This window comes from Lampris incognitus, chromosome 8, assembly GCF_029633865.1.
Source record: "Lampris incognitus isolate fLamInc1 chromosome 8, fLamInc1.hap2, whole genome shotgun sequence".
NCBI classification, from domain to species: domain Eukaryota; kingdom Metazoa; phylum Chordata; class Actinopteri; order Lampriformes; family Lampridae; genus Lampris; species Lampris incognitus.
In genome coordinates, this window is record NC_079218.1 from 55,218,874 (window position 1) to 55,235,626 (window position 16,753).

General features: G+C 43.7%; 1 protein-coding gene across 2 annotated transcripts in view; it reads left to right on the top strand.

Moving 5' to 3' along the window:
• The window catches only part of LOC130116810 (hexokinase-2-like), a 99,162-nt gene that overhangs the window by 69,367 nt on the left and 13,042 nt on the right, over positions 1-16,753 (top strand). Inside the window, exons 6-9 of one of the 2 annotated variants that reach the window (XM_056284870.1) lie at positions 2,506-2,601; positions 2,888-2,987; positions 11,361-11,544; positions 14,600-14,755. In XM_056284870.1, the coding sequence (XP_056140845.1) occupies positions 2,506-2,601; positions 2,888-2,987; positions 11,361-11,544; positions 14,600-14,755 (536 nt within the window). Of the gene's footprint in view, positions 1-2,505; positions 2,602-2,887; positions 2,988-3,840; positions 4,306-11,360; positions 11,545-14,599; positions 14,756-16,753 lie in introns of those variants that run through there. The other variant, XM_056284871.1, reaches the window with a different exon arrangement.

The window sequence follows — 16,753 nt, forward strand, 5'->3', positions numbered from 1 at the left end:
AGCCTTCCTTATTCAGAATCCCTTTTACCCTGTACAAATCTCCCACCTTACCAGCACCAAAGCAACCCCAGACCATCACATTACCTCCACCATGCTTAACAGATGGCGTCAGGCATTCTTCCAGCATCTTTTCATTTGTTCTGCGTCTCACAAACGTTCTTCTTTGTGATCCAAACACCTCAAACTTGGATTCATCCGTCCACAACACTTTTTTCCAGTCTTCCTCTGTCCAATGTCTGTGTTCTTTTGCCCATCTTAATCTTTTTCTTTTATTGGTCAGTCTCAGATATGGCTTTTTCTTTGCCATTCTGCCCTGAAGCCCAGAATCCCGCAGCCGCCTCTTCACTGTAGATGTTGACACTGGTGTTTTGCGGGTACTATTTAATGAAGATGCCAGTTGGGGACCTGTGAGGCGTCTGTTTCTCAAACTAGAGACTCTAATGTACTTATCTTCTTGCTCAGTTGTGCAAAGCGGCCTCCCACTTCTTTTTCTACTCTGGTTAGAGCCTGTTTGTGCTGTCCTCTGAAGGGAGTAGTACACACCGGTGTAGGAAATCTTCAATTTCTTAGCAATTTCTCGCATGGAATAGCCTTCATTTCTAAGAACAAGAATAGACTGTCGAGTTTCAGATGAAAGTTCTCTTTTTCTGGCCATTTTGAGCGTTTAATTGACCCCACAAATGTGATGCTCCAGAAACTCAATCTGCTCAAAGGAAGGTCAGTTTTGTAGCTTCTGTAACGAGCTAAACTGTTTTCAGATGTGTGAACATGATGCACAAGGGTTTTCTAATCATCAATTAGCCTTCTGAGCCAATGAGCAAACACATTGTACCATTAGAACACTGGAGTGATAGTTGCTTGAAATGGGCCTCTATACACCTATGTAGATATTGCACCAAAAACCAGACATTTGCAGCTAGAATAGTCATTTACCACATTAGCAATGTATAGAGTGTATTTCTTTAAAGTTAAGACTAGTTTAAAGTTATCTTCATTGAAAAGTACAGTGCTTTTCCTTCAAAAATATGGACATTTCAATGTGATCCCAAACTTTTGAACGGTAGTGTACATGCATGCATGCATGTATGTATGTGTGCATGTATGTATGCATGCATGTGTGTATGTATGTATGCATAATAAGAGAGAGAACGATAACATTGAAAACTATAACTGTTTCCCCTTTTAAGTCCACTAAAACCAGGACTCTAGAAAAACTAAAGAAGAGAAAGCCACTCTATTTTGTCATCTTACAGGTCACAACGAATGTGTTCTCTGCATTTAACCCATCCTATCGTAAAACATGCATGTATTTTTGATGATGGGAGGAAAGCGGAGCACCTGGAGGAAACCCACCGCAGACACGGGGAGAACATGCAAACTCCACACAGAGAGGACCTGGGGTGGCCTGGGGTTTGAACTTAGGACCTTTTTTGCTTCGAGGCAACAGTGCTAACCACTGGGCCACTGTGCTGCACAAAATCAAAACCAAAGGGTCCTTCTAATGGATTCTCAGTTCCTCCTTATTGGACAAAATGACATTTCTGCAGTCTTAACATAATAGACGACTGAATGCTGACTCGGTACAGACCCGCGTTTCTTCTGTGGTACCAGTCAGAGCCCAGTCCAATCTGCAGAACAGCAGATAATATCTGTATTGTATTACCAGCTGTGCCCGACCTCGATATAAAGCTCTCTTTCGCAGTCGCTGGAGAATGGATGGCTCTAGCAGATGACACAAACTGGCCCGGGTCAAGGTTTCTGTTCATCTATCCATCAACTCGGTGGAGAACGGCATCAAACGGTCTCTTCTGTTGGGCCACGTGTTGTAGACGTGTGATAGCTAGAAATGTCCACGGTGAAGGTTTCTGGCCGTGTCTGCGGGTGGGAAGCCGGATGTGGGTGTGTGTCCTGGTCGCTGCACTAGCGCCTCCTCTGGTCGGTCTGGGTGCCTGTTCAGGGGGGGGGTAGTGTGATCTTCCCACGCGCTACGTCCCCCTGGTAAAACTCCTCATGGTCAGGTGAAAAGAAGCAGCTGGCGACTCCACATGTATCGGAGGAGACATGTGGTAAGTCTGCAGCCCTCCCTGGATCGGCAGAGGGGGTGGAGCAGCGACCAGAATGGCTCAGAAGAGTGAGGTAATTGGCCAAGTATAATTGGGGAGAAAAAAAGGGGGGGGGGACCACAAAAAATTCAAAGATTGGAGTAAATCAGACCCATATTTTCAATTTTGAGAAAGACACAAAATGCTTATTTTACATCTGTAACGCAAACTCTTCCATTATGTATGTAAATATATCTCCGTTTGACATGATCACATTAATCACAGATTGGAGCCTCAAGTACCTGATGTCGGCAGACACTTGACACCGTGCACTGCAAACAAAATAAACGAAAACAAAATTAAGTAAAATAATAAACCAGAGGAACAGAACACAACAAGAAAAGACAGTTGTGAAATTGCTAAAATTTTCCTAAAATGTTCCTCCGTCTCTGGACATCTACAGGCTATCCTGATCCACTGGACCAAAGGCTTCAGCTGCTCCGGGGTGGAAGGGAAGGATGTGGTCCAGTTACTCCGAGACGCCATCCACAGGAGAGGGGTGCGTCCCCACAACCCCATACAAAACTCACTTCAGTTTGGACAATGAGAAACATCATTCAGAGTGTATCTCGCTTCTGTGATGTGTCACAAAAGATTTGATATTATTGGTTTGAGTGTTGATGCGTCCCTTTTAGGTGATGGTTGGATTTTGATGTAAAAACTGAATTTTTGTGTTTTGTTTTTGACATAAATAGTTGAATAGTTGTGTAATATAATGGGAAATGAGCTAACAAGGTCAAAAAATTCTTTCTCTTTTGCTCTCTGTTTTCATCCCTCCTTCCCAGGACTATGACATTGGCTGGGTGGCCATGGTGAACGACACGGTGGGGACGATGATGAGCTGTGGGTATCGGGACCAGAGCTGCGAGATTGGCCTAATTATTGGTAACAGACACACACTCAACAGCACAATGTGTATTAACACCATTAACTATAATACGAAGTAATGATCTTATGCCGTGGGAGGTTTAATTAGCACCAATCTTCTTCTTCTTTCAGCTGCTCCCTTTAGGGGGCGCCACAGTGGATCATCCGTTTCTATTTCCTGTCCTCTGCCTCTTCATCTGCCATACCAGCCACCTGCATGTCCTCCCTCACCACATCCATAAACCTCCTCTTTGGCCTTCCTCTTCTCCTCTTCCCTGGCAGCTCCATATTCAGCATCCTTCTCCCAGTATACCCAGCATCTCTCCTCCACACATGTCCAAACCATCTCAATCTTGCCTCTCTTGCTTTGTTTCCAAACCGTCCAACCTGAGCTGTCCCTCTAATATACTCATTCCTAATCCTGTCCATCTTCATCACACCCAAAGAAAATCATAGCATCTTCAACCCTGCCACCTCCAGCTCCACCTCCTGTCTTTTCATCAGTGCCACCATCTCCAAACCATACAACATATCTGGTCTTACTACCACCTTGTAAACCTTCCCCTCCACTGTTGCTGGTGCCCTTCTGTCACAAATCACTCCTGACACTCTTCTCCACCCACTCCACCCTGCCTGCCACATTCATGACAGCCATTTCCATCCTTTTCACAAAATCCATCACCATATGTCCTTCACCATTCCTCTCCTTGACACCATACCTACCATTCACATCCTCATCATCTCTGTTCCCTTCTCCAACATACCCATTGAAGTCTGCTGCAATCACCACTCTCTCCTCCTCGGGTACACTCTCCACCACTTCATCCAACTCCCTCTAAAATTCTTCTTTCTCTTCCATCTCACACCCAACTTGTGGGGCATATGCGCTGATAACATTCATCATCACACCTTTGATTTCCAGCGTCATACTCATCACTCTATCTGACACTCTCTTCACCTCTAACACACTCTTGAAATACACTTCTTTCAGAATTACCCCTACCCCATTTCTACTCCCATCCACACCATCGTAGAAGAGTTTGAACCGTCATCCGATGCTCCTGGCCTTACTCCACTTCCATCTGTTCTCTTGCACACACAGTATATCTACCTTCCCTCTCTCCATCATATCAGCCAGCTCTCTCCCCTTACCAGTCATTGTGCAACATTCAAAGTTCAACTCTTCCCTCCACATTCCTACCCTTCCTCCTCTCCTGCTACCTCTGGACATGTCTTTCCCCTCTCCTTTGCCCAACAGTAGCATAGTTTCCACTGGCACCCTGCTGGCCTACAGTACCGGTGGCGGTCGTTGGTAACCCGGGCCTTGACCGATCCGGTATGGAAATCTGATTTATGATACTTTTGATCCTTTATGATCCTTTTGATTTGGCAAAAGTTTTACACCGGATGTCCTACCAGACACAACCCTCTCCATTTATGTGGGCTTGGGACCGGCACTAAGAATGCACTGGCTTGTGCATCACTAGTGGCTGGGTTTTTATTAGCACTAATAAGATCTGATATGATAGAGGTTAAATAAAATTTCACACAATTAATATATACTCCAATTTATACCATATATTATACTCTGATATATACCATAACACAATACACAGTTTAGAATCAGTAAAATATTCGAACAGTTCCTTGTGGTAACCACATTTTTAGATACTTCCATAAAAAACTGCACAAGCACTTTCCACAATGAGATTGTATGCTAGTAATTTATGGTCTTATAGGCAAGGACCTGTCTTTGAGTAGTATTTTTTTTCTCTGAGTATATGTAGTCATGTGTTTTGGGTTTGGTGGGTATCAAGGGACGACATCTTATGTAACTTAAAATATTGTGTCTTTTCATATGTTTTATGTCTCAGTACACTTAGACAAATTCCTCCTAACTGAAAAGTTGCAAACAAAATAAATCTTGGTTAAGAATGTTCATTTTAATACTTGTTATTTTGCCATAACTTGGTCTTGAGAACTTTGGTTGGCAGCGGCATCTCTGACATGGAAAGCCTGGTGGGGCACAATAAACTCTGTATGTGCAGCCCCCGACCCATCAATGAAACTACACACAAACCTACTTGCTCGATGAATCCAAATGCAACTAATCAATGAATGAAATCACAAATGCACACATTAACATAATGAGGCACAGGAGTTAGCAGAAATGGGGACAGGGATATGAATGACATCATCAATAATGGTATTCGATTTCACACAACTGGTATATTACCTTGTTATACAACATCACATTACAAATCCAAAGTTATCAAGTGGTATACAATCATTGTGGTCTGCAATTGTAATAACATATTCAAAGCAGCAGAGCAGGGAAGCCAAATGTGTTCCAGGCATAATACCTCTTGTAATAATGCAAAATAGACTCACCAGTGACCAAATTAATTCATTGATGGAAGTCCACCAATCCATCAATGAATTAATTTTCAATTGATAGCATAGCAAGTGGGACCCACCACAACCCCGTGGACCCACCACACGCGGGGATGAGCATTGGGGTAGGGTGCAATGCAGGCCGGGCGGCAGGCAAAGGCAGGAACCGGGGCATGCTGACTTCCGGCATTGCAGATTGGTCCTTGGGACGTGGAATGTCACCTCTCTGGCAGGGAAAGAGCCTGAGCTGGTGTGGGAAGTGAAGCGGTACCAATTAGATATAGTTGGGCTCACCTCCACACATAGCATGGGCTCTGGTACCAAACACCTGGAGAGAGGCTGGATTCATTGAGGAGTTGGCCAAGGTGACAGGCGCTGGGCGGGTGTGGGGATACTCACAAGTCCCCGGTTGAATGGCGCTGTGTTGGAGTTCTCCCCGGGGAATGAGAGGGTTGCCTCTATAGGACTGCGAGTTGCTGGGGGAAAGGCTCTGACTGTTGTCTGTGCTTATGCACCGAATAGCAGTTCGGAGTATCTGGCCTTCTTGGAGTCTCTGGGTGGTGTCCTGGATAGGGCTCCACCTCTGGACTCTATAGTTCTGCTGGGGGACTTCAACGCTCACGTGGGCAACAATGGAGAAACCTGGAGGGGCGTGATTGGGAAGAACGGCCTCCCCGATCTGAACCTGAGCGGTGCCTTGTTATTGGACTTCTGTGCGAGTCATAGATTGGCAATAACAAACACCATGTTCGAACATAAGGTAGTTCATAAGGGTACTTGGTACCAGAACACCTTAGGCCGAAGATCGATGATAGACTTTGTGGTCGCATCATCAGATCCGTGGCCATATGTTTTGGACACTCGGGTGAAGAGAGGAGTAGAGCTGTCAACTGATCACCACCTGGTGGGTAGTTGGATCAGATGGCAGTGAAGGCTGTCGGACAAACCTGGCAAACCCAAACGTGTAGTGAGGGTGAACTGGGAACGTCTGGCGGAGGGCCTTGTCCTTGAGGTCTTCAACTCCCACCTCCGGAAGAAGTTCTCATGTATCCCGAGGGAGGCTGGGGACATGGAGTCTGAGTGGGCCAAGTTCAAAGCCTCTTTTATAGATGCGGCAGTCAGGAGCTGTGGTCAAAATTTCATCTGTGCCTGTCGAGGCGGCAACCCAAAAACCCGCTGGTGGACACCGGTGGTGAGGGAAGCCGTCAGGCTGAAGAAGAAGGCCTTTCAGACTTGGTTGGCCTAGGGGTCTCCTGAAGCAGTAGACAGGTACCGGGAGGCCAGAAGGGCTGCTGCTTCGGTGGTCGCGAAAGCAAAAACTCAGATGTGGGAGGAGTTCGGTGAGGCTATGGAGGAGGACTTTTGGTTGGCCTCAAGGACGTTCTGGCAAACCATCCGGCAACTCAGGAAGGGGAAGCAGGGCTTGACTCAGGCTGTGTTCAGCTGTGGAGGGGAACTGTTGATCCGGACTGGGGATGTTGTCGAGCGGTGGAAAGAACGCTTTGAGGAGCTCCTGAACCCCACTAACATGTCCTCAGTGGAGGAGGTAGAGTCTGAAGACTCAGGGGAAGCTTCACCCATATCCCTGGCAGAGGTCTCTGTGGTAGTTAAAAAACTCCTCAGTGGCAAGGCGCCGGGTGTGGATGAGATTTTCCCTGAGCTGTTGAAGGCTCTGGACATTGTTGGGCTGTCTTGGTTGACACGCTTCTTTAGTATCACATGGAGGTCGGGGACAGTACCTGTGGAGTGGCAGACTGGGTGGTGGTTCCCATATTCAAAAAGGGGGACCGGAGAGTGTGCTCCAATTATCGGGGTATCACATTGCTCAGCCTCCCTAGGAAAGTCTACTATAGGGTGCTTGAAAGGAGGCTCTGACTGATTGTCGAACCTCAGATCCAGGAGGAACAATGCGGATTCCGTCCTGGCCGTGGAACAACGGACTAACTCTTTACCCTTGCGGAAGTGCTGAGGGGGGCATGGGAGTTTGACCAGCCAGTCTACATGTGTTTTGTGGACTTGGAGAAGCCTTATGACCATGTTCCCCGGGGCACTCTGGGGGGGGGGGGAGGGGGTACTGCGGGAGTATGGGGTACCGGGGCAGTTGCTACAAGCCATCCAGTCCTTGTATAACCTAAGTGAAAACTGTGTCCGCATTCTTGGCACAAAGTCAAATACGTTTTTGGTGGGTGTCGGACTCCGCCAAGGTTGTCTCTTGTCTCTAATTCTGTTTGTGATATTCATGGCCAGGATCTCAAGGCACGGCCAAGGTGAGGAGTGTGTCCGTTATTGGAACCTCAGAATTGCATCTCTGCTCTTCGCAGAGGATGTGGTTTTGTTGGCTTCGTCAGAACGCGACCTCCGGTGCGCACTGGGGTGGTTTGCAACTGAGTGTGAAATGGCCGGGATGAGAGTCAGCACCTCCAAGTCTGAGGCCATGGTTCTCTACCGGAAAATGGTGGATTGCTCCCTCCGGGTTGGGGATGAGTTGCTGCCCCAAGTGAAGGAGTTCAAGTATCTCGGGGTCTTGTTCATGAGTGAGGGTAGGATGGAGTGGGAGATTGACAGACGGATTGGTGCAGCATCAGCAGCAATGCGGACGTTGTACCAGACCGTTGTGCCAAAGAAGGAGCTGAGCCAGGAGGCAAAGCTCTCAATTTGCCATTCGGTCTTCGTTCCAATCCTCACCTATGGTCATGAGCTTTGGGTAGTGACCGAAAGGGCGAGATCGTGGATACAAGCAGCTGAAATGAGTTTCCTCCGTAGGGTGTCTGGGCTCAGCCTTAGAGATAGGGTGAGGAGCTCGGACATCAGGAGGGAGCTTGGAGTAGAGCTGCTGCTCCTTCGCATTGAAAGGAGCCAGTTGAGATGGTTCGGGCATCTGATTAGGATGCCTCCTGGGTGCCTTCCTACGGCCAACTGGGAGGAGACCCCGGGGTAGATCCAGAACTCGCTGGAGGGACTACATGTGCAATCTGGCCTGGGAATGCCTTAGGATCCCCAAGGAGGAGCTGGTGGGCATTGCTGGGGAGAGGGACATCTGGAGTAACCTACTTAGCTTGCTGCCACCGCGACCCGACCCTGAAAAGCGGCTGAAGATGAGATGATGAGATGAGCATAGCAAATGCATTTAACCTCTGCTGACCCATGGTATTGTGTGTAGGTGTATAGCAACGCAGATGCCGTAAATGACGTTCACTAATCTTTACTAGTCTTTACTATTTTAAAATCTATTCTTTGATGGACAGGAAGCCAGTGTAAAGACCCCAGAACTGGAGTGATGTGATCCACTTTTTCGGTCTTCGTAAGGACTTGAGCAGCAGCATTCTGAATCAGCTGCTGCTGTTTCATTTATTTTTTTAGAGACCTGTAAAGATGCCATTACAGTAGTCGAATCGCCTGAAGATAAATGCATGGACAAGTTTTTCCAAGTGCTGCTGAGACATAAATCCTTTATTTCTTGATATATTTTTCAGGTGATATTAGGCTGACTTTGTAATTGTCTTGTTGTGACTACTGAAATTGGTTTGTGGTTTTCAACATTACAGATTGTAGCTGAGCGCTGACTTTTAATTGTTTTTCCTTTGCTCAGTTTTTATGTTTGATAAATTCTGAGACATCCAATCGTTGATTTGTTCAATGCACTTACTCGGTGCTTGTACAGGATTACAATGCCCTGGTGGTTATGGTTATGTAAATTTCTGTGTCGTCTGCATAATTATGGTAACATATTTTGTTGTTTTCCATAATCTGAACTAGTGGGAGCATATAGATATTAAGCAGAAGCAGCCCGAGAATGGAGCCTTGGGGAACTCCACAGGTCATTTTTGTCCACTCTGTGTCTATAGGTAATTACAAATCTAAGTAGTCCCTGTCCTTTAAGTAGGATTCAAACCAGTTTAGTACTGTGCTAGAAAGTCTCACCCAATTTTCCAGTCAGTCTGGTAATATGTTGTGGTTGACTGTGTCAAATGCAGCACTGAGATCCAACAATACCAGGACTTAATTCTGCCAGTCTGTGTTTAAGCGGATGTCATTAAAAACCTTAACAAGAGCAGTCACAGTGCTGTGGTGTGCTCGAAATCCTGGCTGGAACACATCAAAACAGTTGTTTAGTGCCAAGAAGTTGTTCAGCTTCTGGAAAATGGCTTTTTTTTTAGAAAGAGGAGGTTTGATATGGGCCTATGATTGTTCATTAGTGAAGAGTCCAGATTATTCTTTTTTTAAGAGTGGCTTGATGACTGCAATTTTCAGGGCCTGTGGGAAGAAACCCGAGTGCTAAGCTAAAGCATATGCAAAGCTCCCTTGCTCACAACAGAGCAGTTTAGCAGACTCGGATTAAGTGGCCTCCAGCAAGCCAGTACAGAGTGGCACCAGTTTGATGAGGACGTGGTTATAGTCATCAAATCAACAGCAGACAGACGGCTTCTGATGATGATGAGCCCATTGAAGTGGGGTGTAGAGGCTTTGCTGGCTACTCACTGTGCAAAGTCTACATTCTACGTGGTATCACTGGGTCTGCAAAAAGGAACACTATCAAGTCTACCACGGAGGCTGGATCAGAAGGCGTGCTCTATGGGCCAATGCTGCTGGGACACAAGCCAGGACCTGATCAACCCTGGCTGGGTCGCCTGAGTGAGGGTGTATGATGTTGAAAGACCTGAAACACCCGAGGATCTCAGGACACATCACTGATGATGTGTCCCAATACATCCTAGGATGCATCTTCGAATCAGAGAATAGACATGTTGACAATTTGTAGAAGATCTGAGGCCATGCAATTAGAAACATTTTTGAAAAAGCCTGTTGTCAAGAAGTAGCAGCAGAATTCCTGGACTTATTTGAGAAGGGTTTTTTTTTGTATAGAGCTGAAATGTCAGGATAAATATTCCACTCAGTCACACTAGGGAATGTTATTATTAACCACAATGTATGAACTGTACAAAATAGAATTATCAAGAGCTACCGGATTTTGAAATAATGGTGTATGCTCATGTATAAGCCAAAAGTCAGTCTGAATTCAAACTTGTTTTTAAGAAATCGTGTTTTATGGTTACACTTTATTTTAGGGGGTTGGATGGGGTCGGAAATTACCTAGTAATTTCCTGGTAATAAGGTGGTAATTATCACATAATTTCTTAGAAATAAGGTTTAAATTACCTTGTAATTTGGGTTAGGGTTAGGGTTAGATGTAAAATTATTATAAATATTTCTAAGAAATTATGTGATGATTACACCCTATTACTTATTAGGAAATTACTAGGTAATTTCCGACCCGCTAAAATAAAGTGTTAGTTTTATTCTCAAATTCCTTATGAAGTACTAAAATACCCACAATCCTAAAGTGAGTTCCACCAATCAGATATGTTGCTGATATTGTGGCGATGTAAACTGCGTTGGAAGCCAGACTGTAGAAAAGTAAGGCCGTCCCTGTCCGTTAACAACCTGCCATGTTTTCTCTGTCCGCCATGATGAATCAGTAAACACAACATCCACCATAAAACCCTAAAGAGAGAATGTATGCGATGGCAAATGTTGTTTGAAACCGGCTAGACATGAGGGGAAATAGATTTGATGACATCATTCCTACATAATACTTTACGGGATGAGTAGATAATTTCCTCTTAATAAGAGATATTAAGTTGTCTTTTTTCTGGTTTTAATTTTTTTTTTTAATCTGAATCGATTGTTATAAGGCCATGATTCATCTCTTAGCTGGCTGGGTCGATTCAAGGTTTAAAACTATATTTTCTGAAATGTCTTTGGAGAAAATGAATGGGATGGCTGCTTGAAAAGCGGGTATTCATGTTTCTGCTCTATTTGAAACACTTTGTGAACTGGCGGGTCCAGTTTGTCAGCATGTGACAGTATGGATCAGGGTGTCAGTGGAAAAGAGGCTTTACAGCACCATAATAGAACCAGAATCAGAATCAGAATCATAGCATCCTGTTCCAAACTGGGTGCCGTTTCTCAATGCGTAATCCGATCTCCATCTCTCAGGTACAGGAACGAATGCCTGCTACATGGAGAAGATGGAGAACGTGAAGCGGGTGGAGGGGGAGGATGGGCAGATGTGCATCAACACAGAGTGGGGGGCCTTCGGAGATGACGGTGCCCTGAAAGACATCCAGACAGAGTTTGACGTGGCGCTGGACAAAACGTCCCTCAACCCTGGTGTCCACACGTATGTCTTCCCAACCTGAGTTCTTGACATTTACTCAAGAATTCCCATTATGTTCCTTGATCATTTGGTGTTGACTATCTCAAAAAACAAAACAAAAAAAAGCGGTAAAAAGGAGTATATTCTGTAACACCTTACATCACTGTCAGCGCGGCAGAGGACAAAACTCCATTTAGGAATTTCTCTTTAATCCTGATTGTGCTAATGCAATATAACCTGTCAAGATTCAGCAAGAATTGACTCTTGCAGGTTTATCGCTGTTCTCTACAACGTAAAAGAACAGTTCATACTTTTTGAGATCTATTTCGATTTTATCATCAGCATTCATGAAGTCCTTGTTCAGTGTGGAAAAAACACTCAACTGTTCAGACAAAGCTAACATGATGCTACAGCAGCCTCTCATACTGAATTCGACTCTAGATTTTAAAACTTTTCAGTTTTTTTGAAAGTCAGTTTTGGTGGTTTCCTACAGCGTTACTTCCTACAATACAGCCTGCAAGAGATTACCAGCAGGAGGCGCTCCACCACGACACAGCAAAGCAAACAAAGAGAGAATTTAACAATAAAAACCTGTGTAAACTTATAAAATTAACACTGTAATTTAGTATGATAGACTGTTGTAGCATTAGCATGACAGCCTGCTGTGCTATCATGTTAGCTTCATCTAAACCGTGGAGTGTTTTTTACACTGAAGGAGGATTGTGGATTTGTCCTCCATTGATTACATTGGAGTTAGGATGACAAGCTGGAGCTATGTGTCCAGTCTGAAGAAAAGGATGGAGGACTGAAAATGAAACCTACCTACAGAATACAAGAACACTGAGGATAAAATAGTCAGACTTAAAAAAATCTGAAATTTTTTAGATCATGTCTTATCTCCGTTCTCAATTTTTATAGGTATCTCTCAATAATTGGGATGTTAAAGGTGTTGTTATCACTCCTAAATATCTAAACCCTTTTGTGGTCCACTGAAACTTGATCCCCCCCCCCCCAATACAGCTGGCCTCTCCCCAGAGAGCACCATTGCAATAGATTTTGTTTCATTAGTCAAAAAGCCTGAGATTTTTCCATATTCAATTAAATCCTTCAGCAGAGCAGGTATAGATGATGAAGGCTTGCTAATGAATGTGAGTATATTGTCTGCAAACAGTGATATTTTGTGCTCTTCATATCCACCTTCAGTTATTCCTTATATATCTTTATTATGCCTTAGAGTCTCTACCAGCGGTTCAATACTTATAGCAAAAAATTACGGACTAAGACAGTCCCCTTATTTATTCCTTCTTAAGGAAAAAATCGGAGCAATGCCCATCTACTCTGATACGTGATTTTGGATTGCTATAAATAGATTTTATCCACTTAATAAAGATAGAATTAAATCCCAATACTTTGTTTGATAGAGGAAACCCCATTTAACCCTGTCAAATACTTTTTGTGCATCAAGACTGAGCATTAAGGATGTTTGTTTATTCGTTTGGGCTCTTGATATGTTATTTATAGTTCTCATCTTATTTGCTCCCTGTTAAAACAGAATAAACCCTGTTTGATCAGGTTTAATTAATTTCGCAACATTTTTTCTGGCTTCTTCGTGCAAGAGTATTAGTTAATATCGTCAGGTCATTGCATAATAGACTGATTGGTCTATGTCCCTCACATTTAGTTGGATCTTGTCCCTTTTTATGTCACACAGAAATAACAGCTTTAGACCACGTTTGCGAAGGATCCCCTTTTGATAGTTCATATTTAAAACTTCACTAGTATCGGTGTAATCTGTTCTACAATTTATTATAAACTTCTCCAGGCAATCCATCTGTTCCTGATGATTTGTTATTTTTCAAAGATTTTATAGTTTTCAAAACAACCTGTTGTGTTATTGGTTTTGTCATATCAAGTGCCTCTTCCTCTGTCAAATATGTTTCGGAAAAGGAATCTTTGTTTTCATTCCTTATTGGGGTGAAGTCTGAGTCTGCATATAGATCTCTAATAAGCTCCAAAAGCTTTCGCTATAGCTTTGGTGATATCAAAGATTAATAAAATCATCCGAACCACAGAATAAAGATGACAAACCAGTTCAATGACACAGTCACAGGATGTAGTTCGGTGTTTTTGGTGGATCTGTACAGGTACAGGTACACCTGGACTACTGTTTGGTCGATAGTTTTTCTACCAGATAACTTTGCAAGAAGACAGAGGTTTGATTTTTGGATAGAAACCCTGGTCACAGTGAGAGGTGAGAGAGGTGTAAGGTTATATCATTAAACAAATTAAATGAAAGTAGGGGTGCACAATATATTGGTTAGCTTATCAGTATTGGCAATAAGTGCTTAAAAATGTGTTATTGGCAACAGGACAGATATCAATATTATATCTGATATATCACATCAATATGATGACACATTAATTATGTACCAACGATGACAGGCGTTGATGGAAAGACAGGTGGCGCTAAAGATTAAAATAACTTTTACCTAAATGTGCATTTCTAAAAACTTGGTGCGATGATTGAATGGAGCAGATTGACAACAATCAGTTTTCATCAAGGCGACACTGTGATAGTCACATTTTATAGAGAAGTTTTAATGATCGACCTGTTGGAGAACAAATGTAGGAACAAAGATGTCTGAAAATGTTCTGTTAAAATAAATATGACATGTTTTCTCCATTCTAGATCAAGTCACTTCTGTTCTTCTCCTTCAGTAAATGCAGACACTTTGAAACGGTTTAGTAATAAATCAGGGCAGGTGGTAATAAGAAGTCTTTTATGCATGTCTGCATCACAGTTACAGTAGAATAATAGAAATTATTGACGACTTGATGTTCACCAAAAAATCATTATCGTACATCCCTAACTGAAAGTAGTAATGACCGTATTTTCCATTTGAATTGATACTGTGGTACATTTTTCTCTCTAATTTGATCCACTGGATATTTTCAGATGAAATTGCACTGCTTGGTGTTGACTGGTCTCTGTCTGTCTGTCTGTCTGTCTGTCTGTCTGTCTGTCTGCTGGTCTGTCTGTATCTTTGTTCTGTGTCTTTATTGGTTGTCCTCTCGCTAGGTTTGAGAAGATGATCAGTGGTATGTATCTGGGAGAGATCGTGCGCTTGGTGCTGGTGAAACTGGCCGAGGATGGACTGCTGTTTGATGGACAGCTGTCAGACGAGCTGCTGACACACGGGAGCTTTGAGACACGCTTCATTTCCCACATAGAGGAGTGAGTGTCCGACAGAAAACCTCTTGTCTTGTTTAGTTTGCACACATTAAATGAAATCCAAGTAAAAATTATTCATACTGAACAGGTAGTCTAGGCCTGCAACAACCAGCTATTTCAATTATCAATTAATTATTTCATCTATAAAAGGTTAAAATAATGGCAGGTGTTTACCACAAGTTCCTAGAACCCAAAGTGACGGCTTAAAACTGTTTCTGTAGTCTGACCAGAACTCCCCCCCCCCTCCAAAAAAACAAACCCCTAAATAACTAATTTAATAATGACATGAATCAGAGACACAAGCTATTCTTACCATTTATGAAGTTGCGACCAGCTTCAAGATGACAAACAAGATGTGATATGGGCTACTGTTTTACTGCTAGGAGCTCTGTCATAAATTGACATTTTTATCTTCTTTTTAGCCACAATTTTACATTACTTTTTACAACTTTTGGTTGATTTTATGGGTTTCCTGTACTATTTTCTGGATTTTAACCGATCATTGATTGTTGCACAAACTTGATCGCACTGGAGTCTCCAGCTCTGAAGTGTAGCTCTTGCACTGTATGTGGTGAGAATGGTATGGTCTCAACTCTCTGCTGTGGCTATAATCGGCGGTTTTATTTATACTTCCTCGTCGAATCCTTTGTCTGATTTCTGGAAATGCAGCTGCATTTCCATTTTCAGTCTTCAGGCTTTGGGAAAAATGCCTCCTTTTCTCCTTCCTCAACTGAATGCAACAGCTTTGCTTGCTTGCGGATGTGAACACAGCCTTATGCAATATCTCGACTGCCACCATAACAGAGACCAGTGAGTTTGTTTATGCCATTGCAACTGTAATCCTGGAGATCCTTGGGTACAGGATTAAGAACACAGGTCACCAACAGTACTCTCCATGGTAGAGAAGGCTGGAAGCCAAGATCAAAGCAACACAGAGAGATGTTAGCCAGTTAACAGAGGGGTAGAAAGGTGTGATGAAAGACAGGCCCTGGTTGAAGAAGTACAGCAAGATGTCCATAAGTGAGGCCCTGGAAACTGCCCAAAAAAGACTCACAGCTCAGGCCACCAGGCTGAAGAGATACACCAGAGAAGCAGAAGTCAAAACGGTAAATGGCCTGTTCCTCAAAGAACCATCCAAAGTGTACTCCCACCTGCAGAGTAACAAGGGAAAAACATTAGACCCAAACAGAGCAGGGACCGAGCAATACTGGAAGTATATACATGGGAAAAGGAGGAATTGCACAAGACTAATGCCCAGTGGCAGGTGGACCTAAAAGCAGACCCCAGCAATATCCCAGAACTAGAACCAGCTTTCATCACAGTGGCTGACATCCAATGATGAGTCTCAAACGTAAAGGGCTGGACTGCACCAGCCCCTGACATGATTCACGTCTACTGGCTGAAGAAGCTAACAGCACTCCATGAATGCCTGGCAACACAGATGAACCAGCTGCTAACACCAGGGTCTCACCCTGACTGGCTGACACAAGAGAAAACAATACTCATCATCAAGGACCCCCAGAAGGGCACCACACCTTCAAACTACTGGCCAATAACCTGCTTCTCCACAACATTAAGATCCTGTCATCATAGCAGCTAAGCCAAATTGGCACATGAGTCAAAACATGAGCAAAACTCAGAAAGGAATTGGGAACAACACCGGAGGGTCAAAGCATCAGCTACTGGTTGATAGAACAGTCACCCAAGACTCTAAGACCAAACAGACCAACCTGAGCATGGCCTGGATTGACTACAAGAATGCCTACGATTCAATGCCCCACAACTGATTACTGGAGTGCTTGGCACTATACAAAGCCAACAGGACACATATAGCCTTCATCAAGAACTCGGCAGTGGATAACCACACTAGAGGCCAAATCAAAGACAGTCACACAGGTAACCATCAAATGTGGCATATACCAAGGTGATGCACTATCCCCGCTGCTTTTCTGCATAGACCTGAACCCCCTGAGTCAGATAATTACAAAGAGTGGATATGGA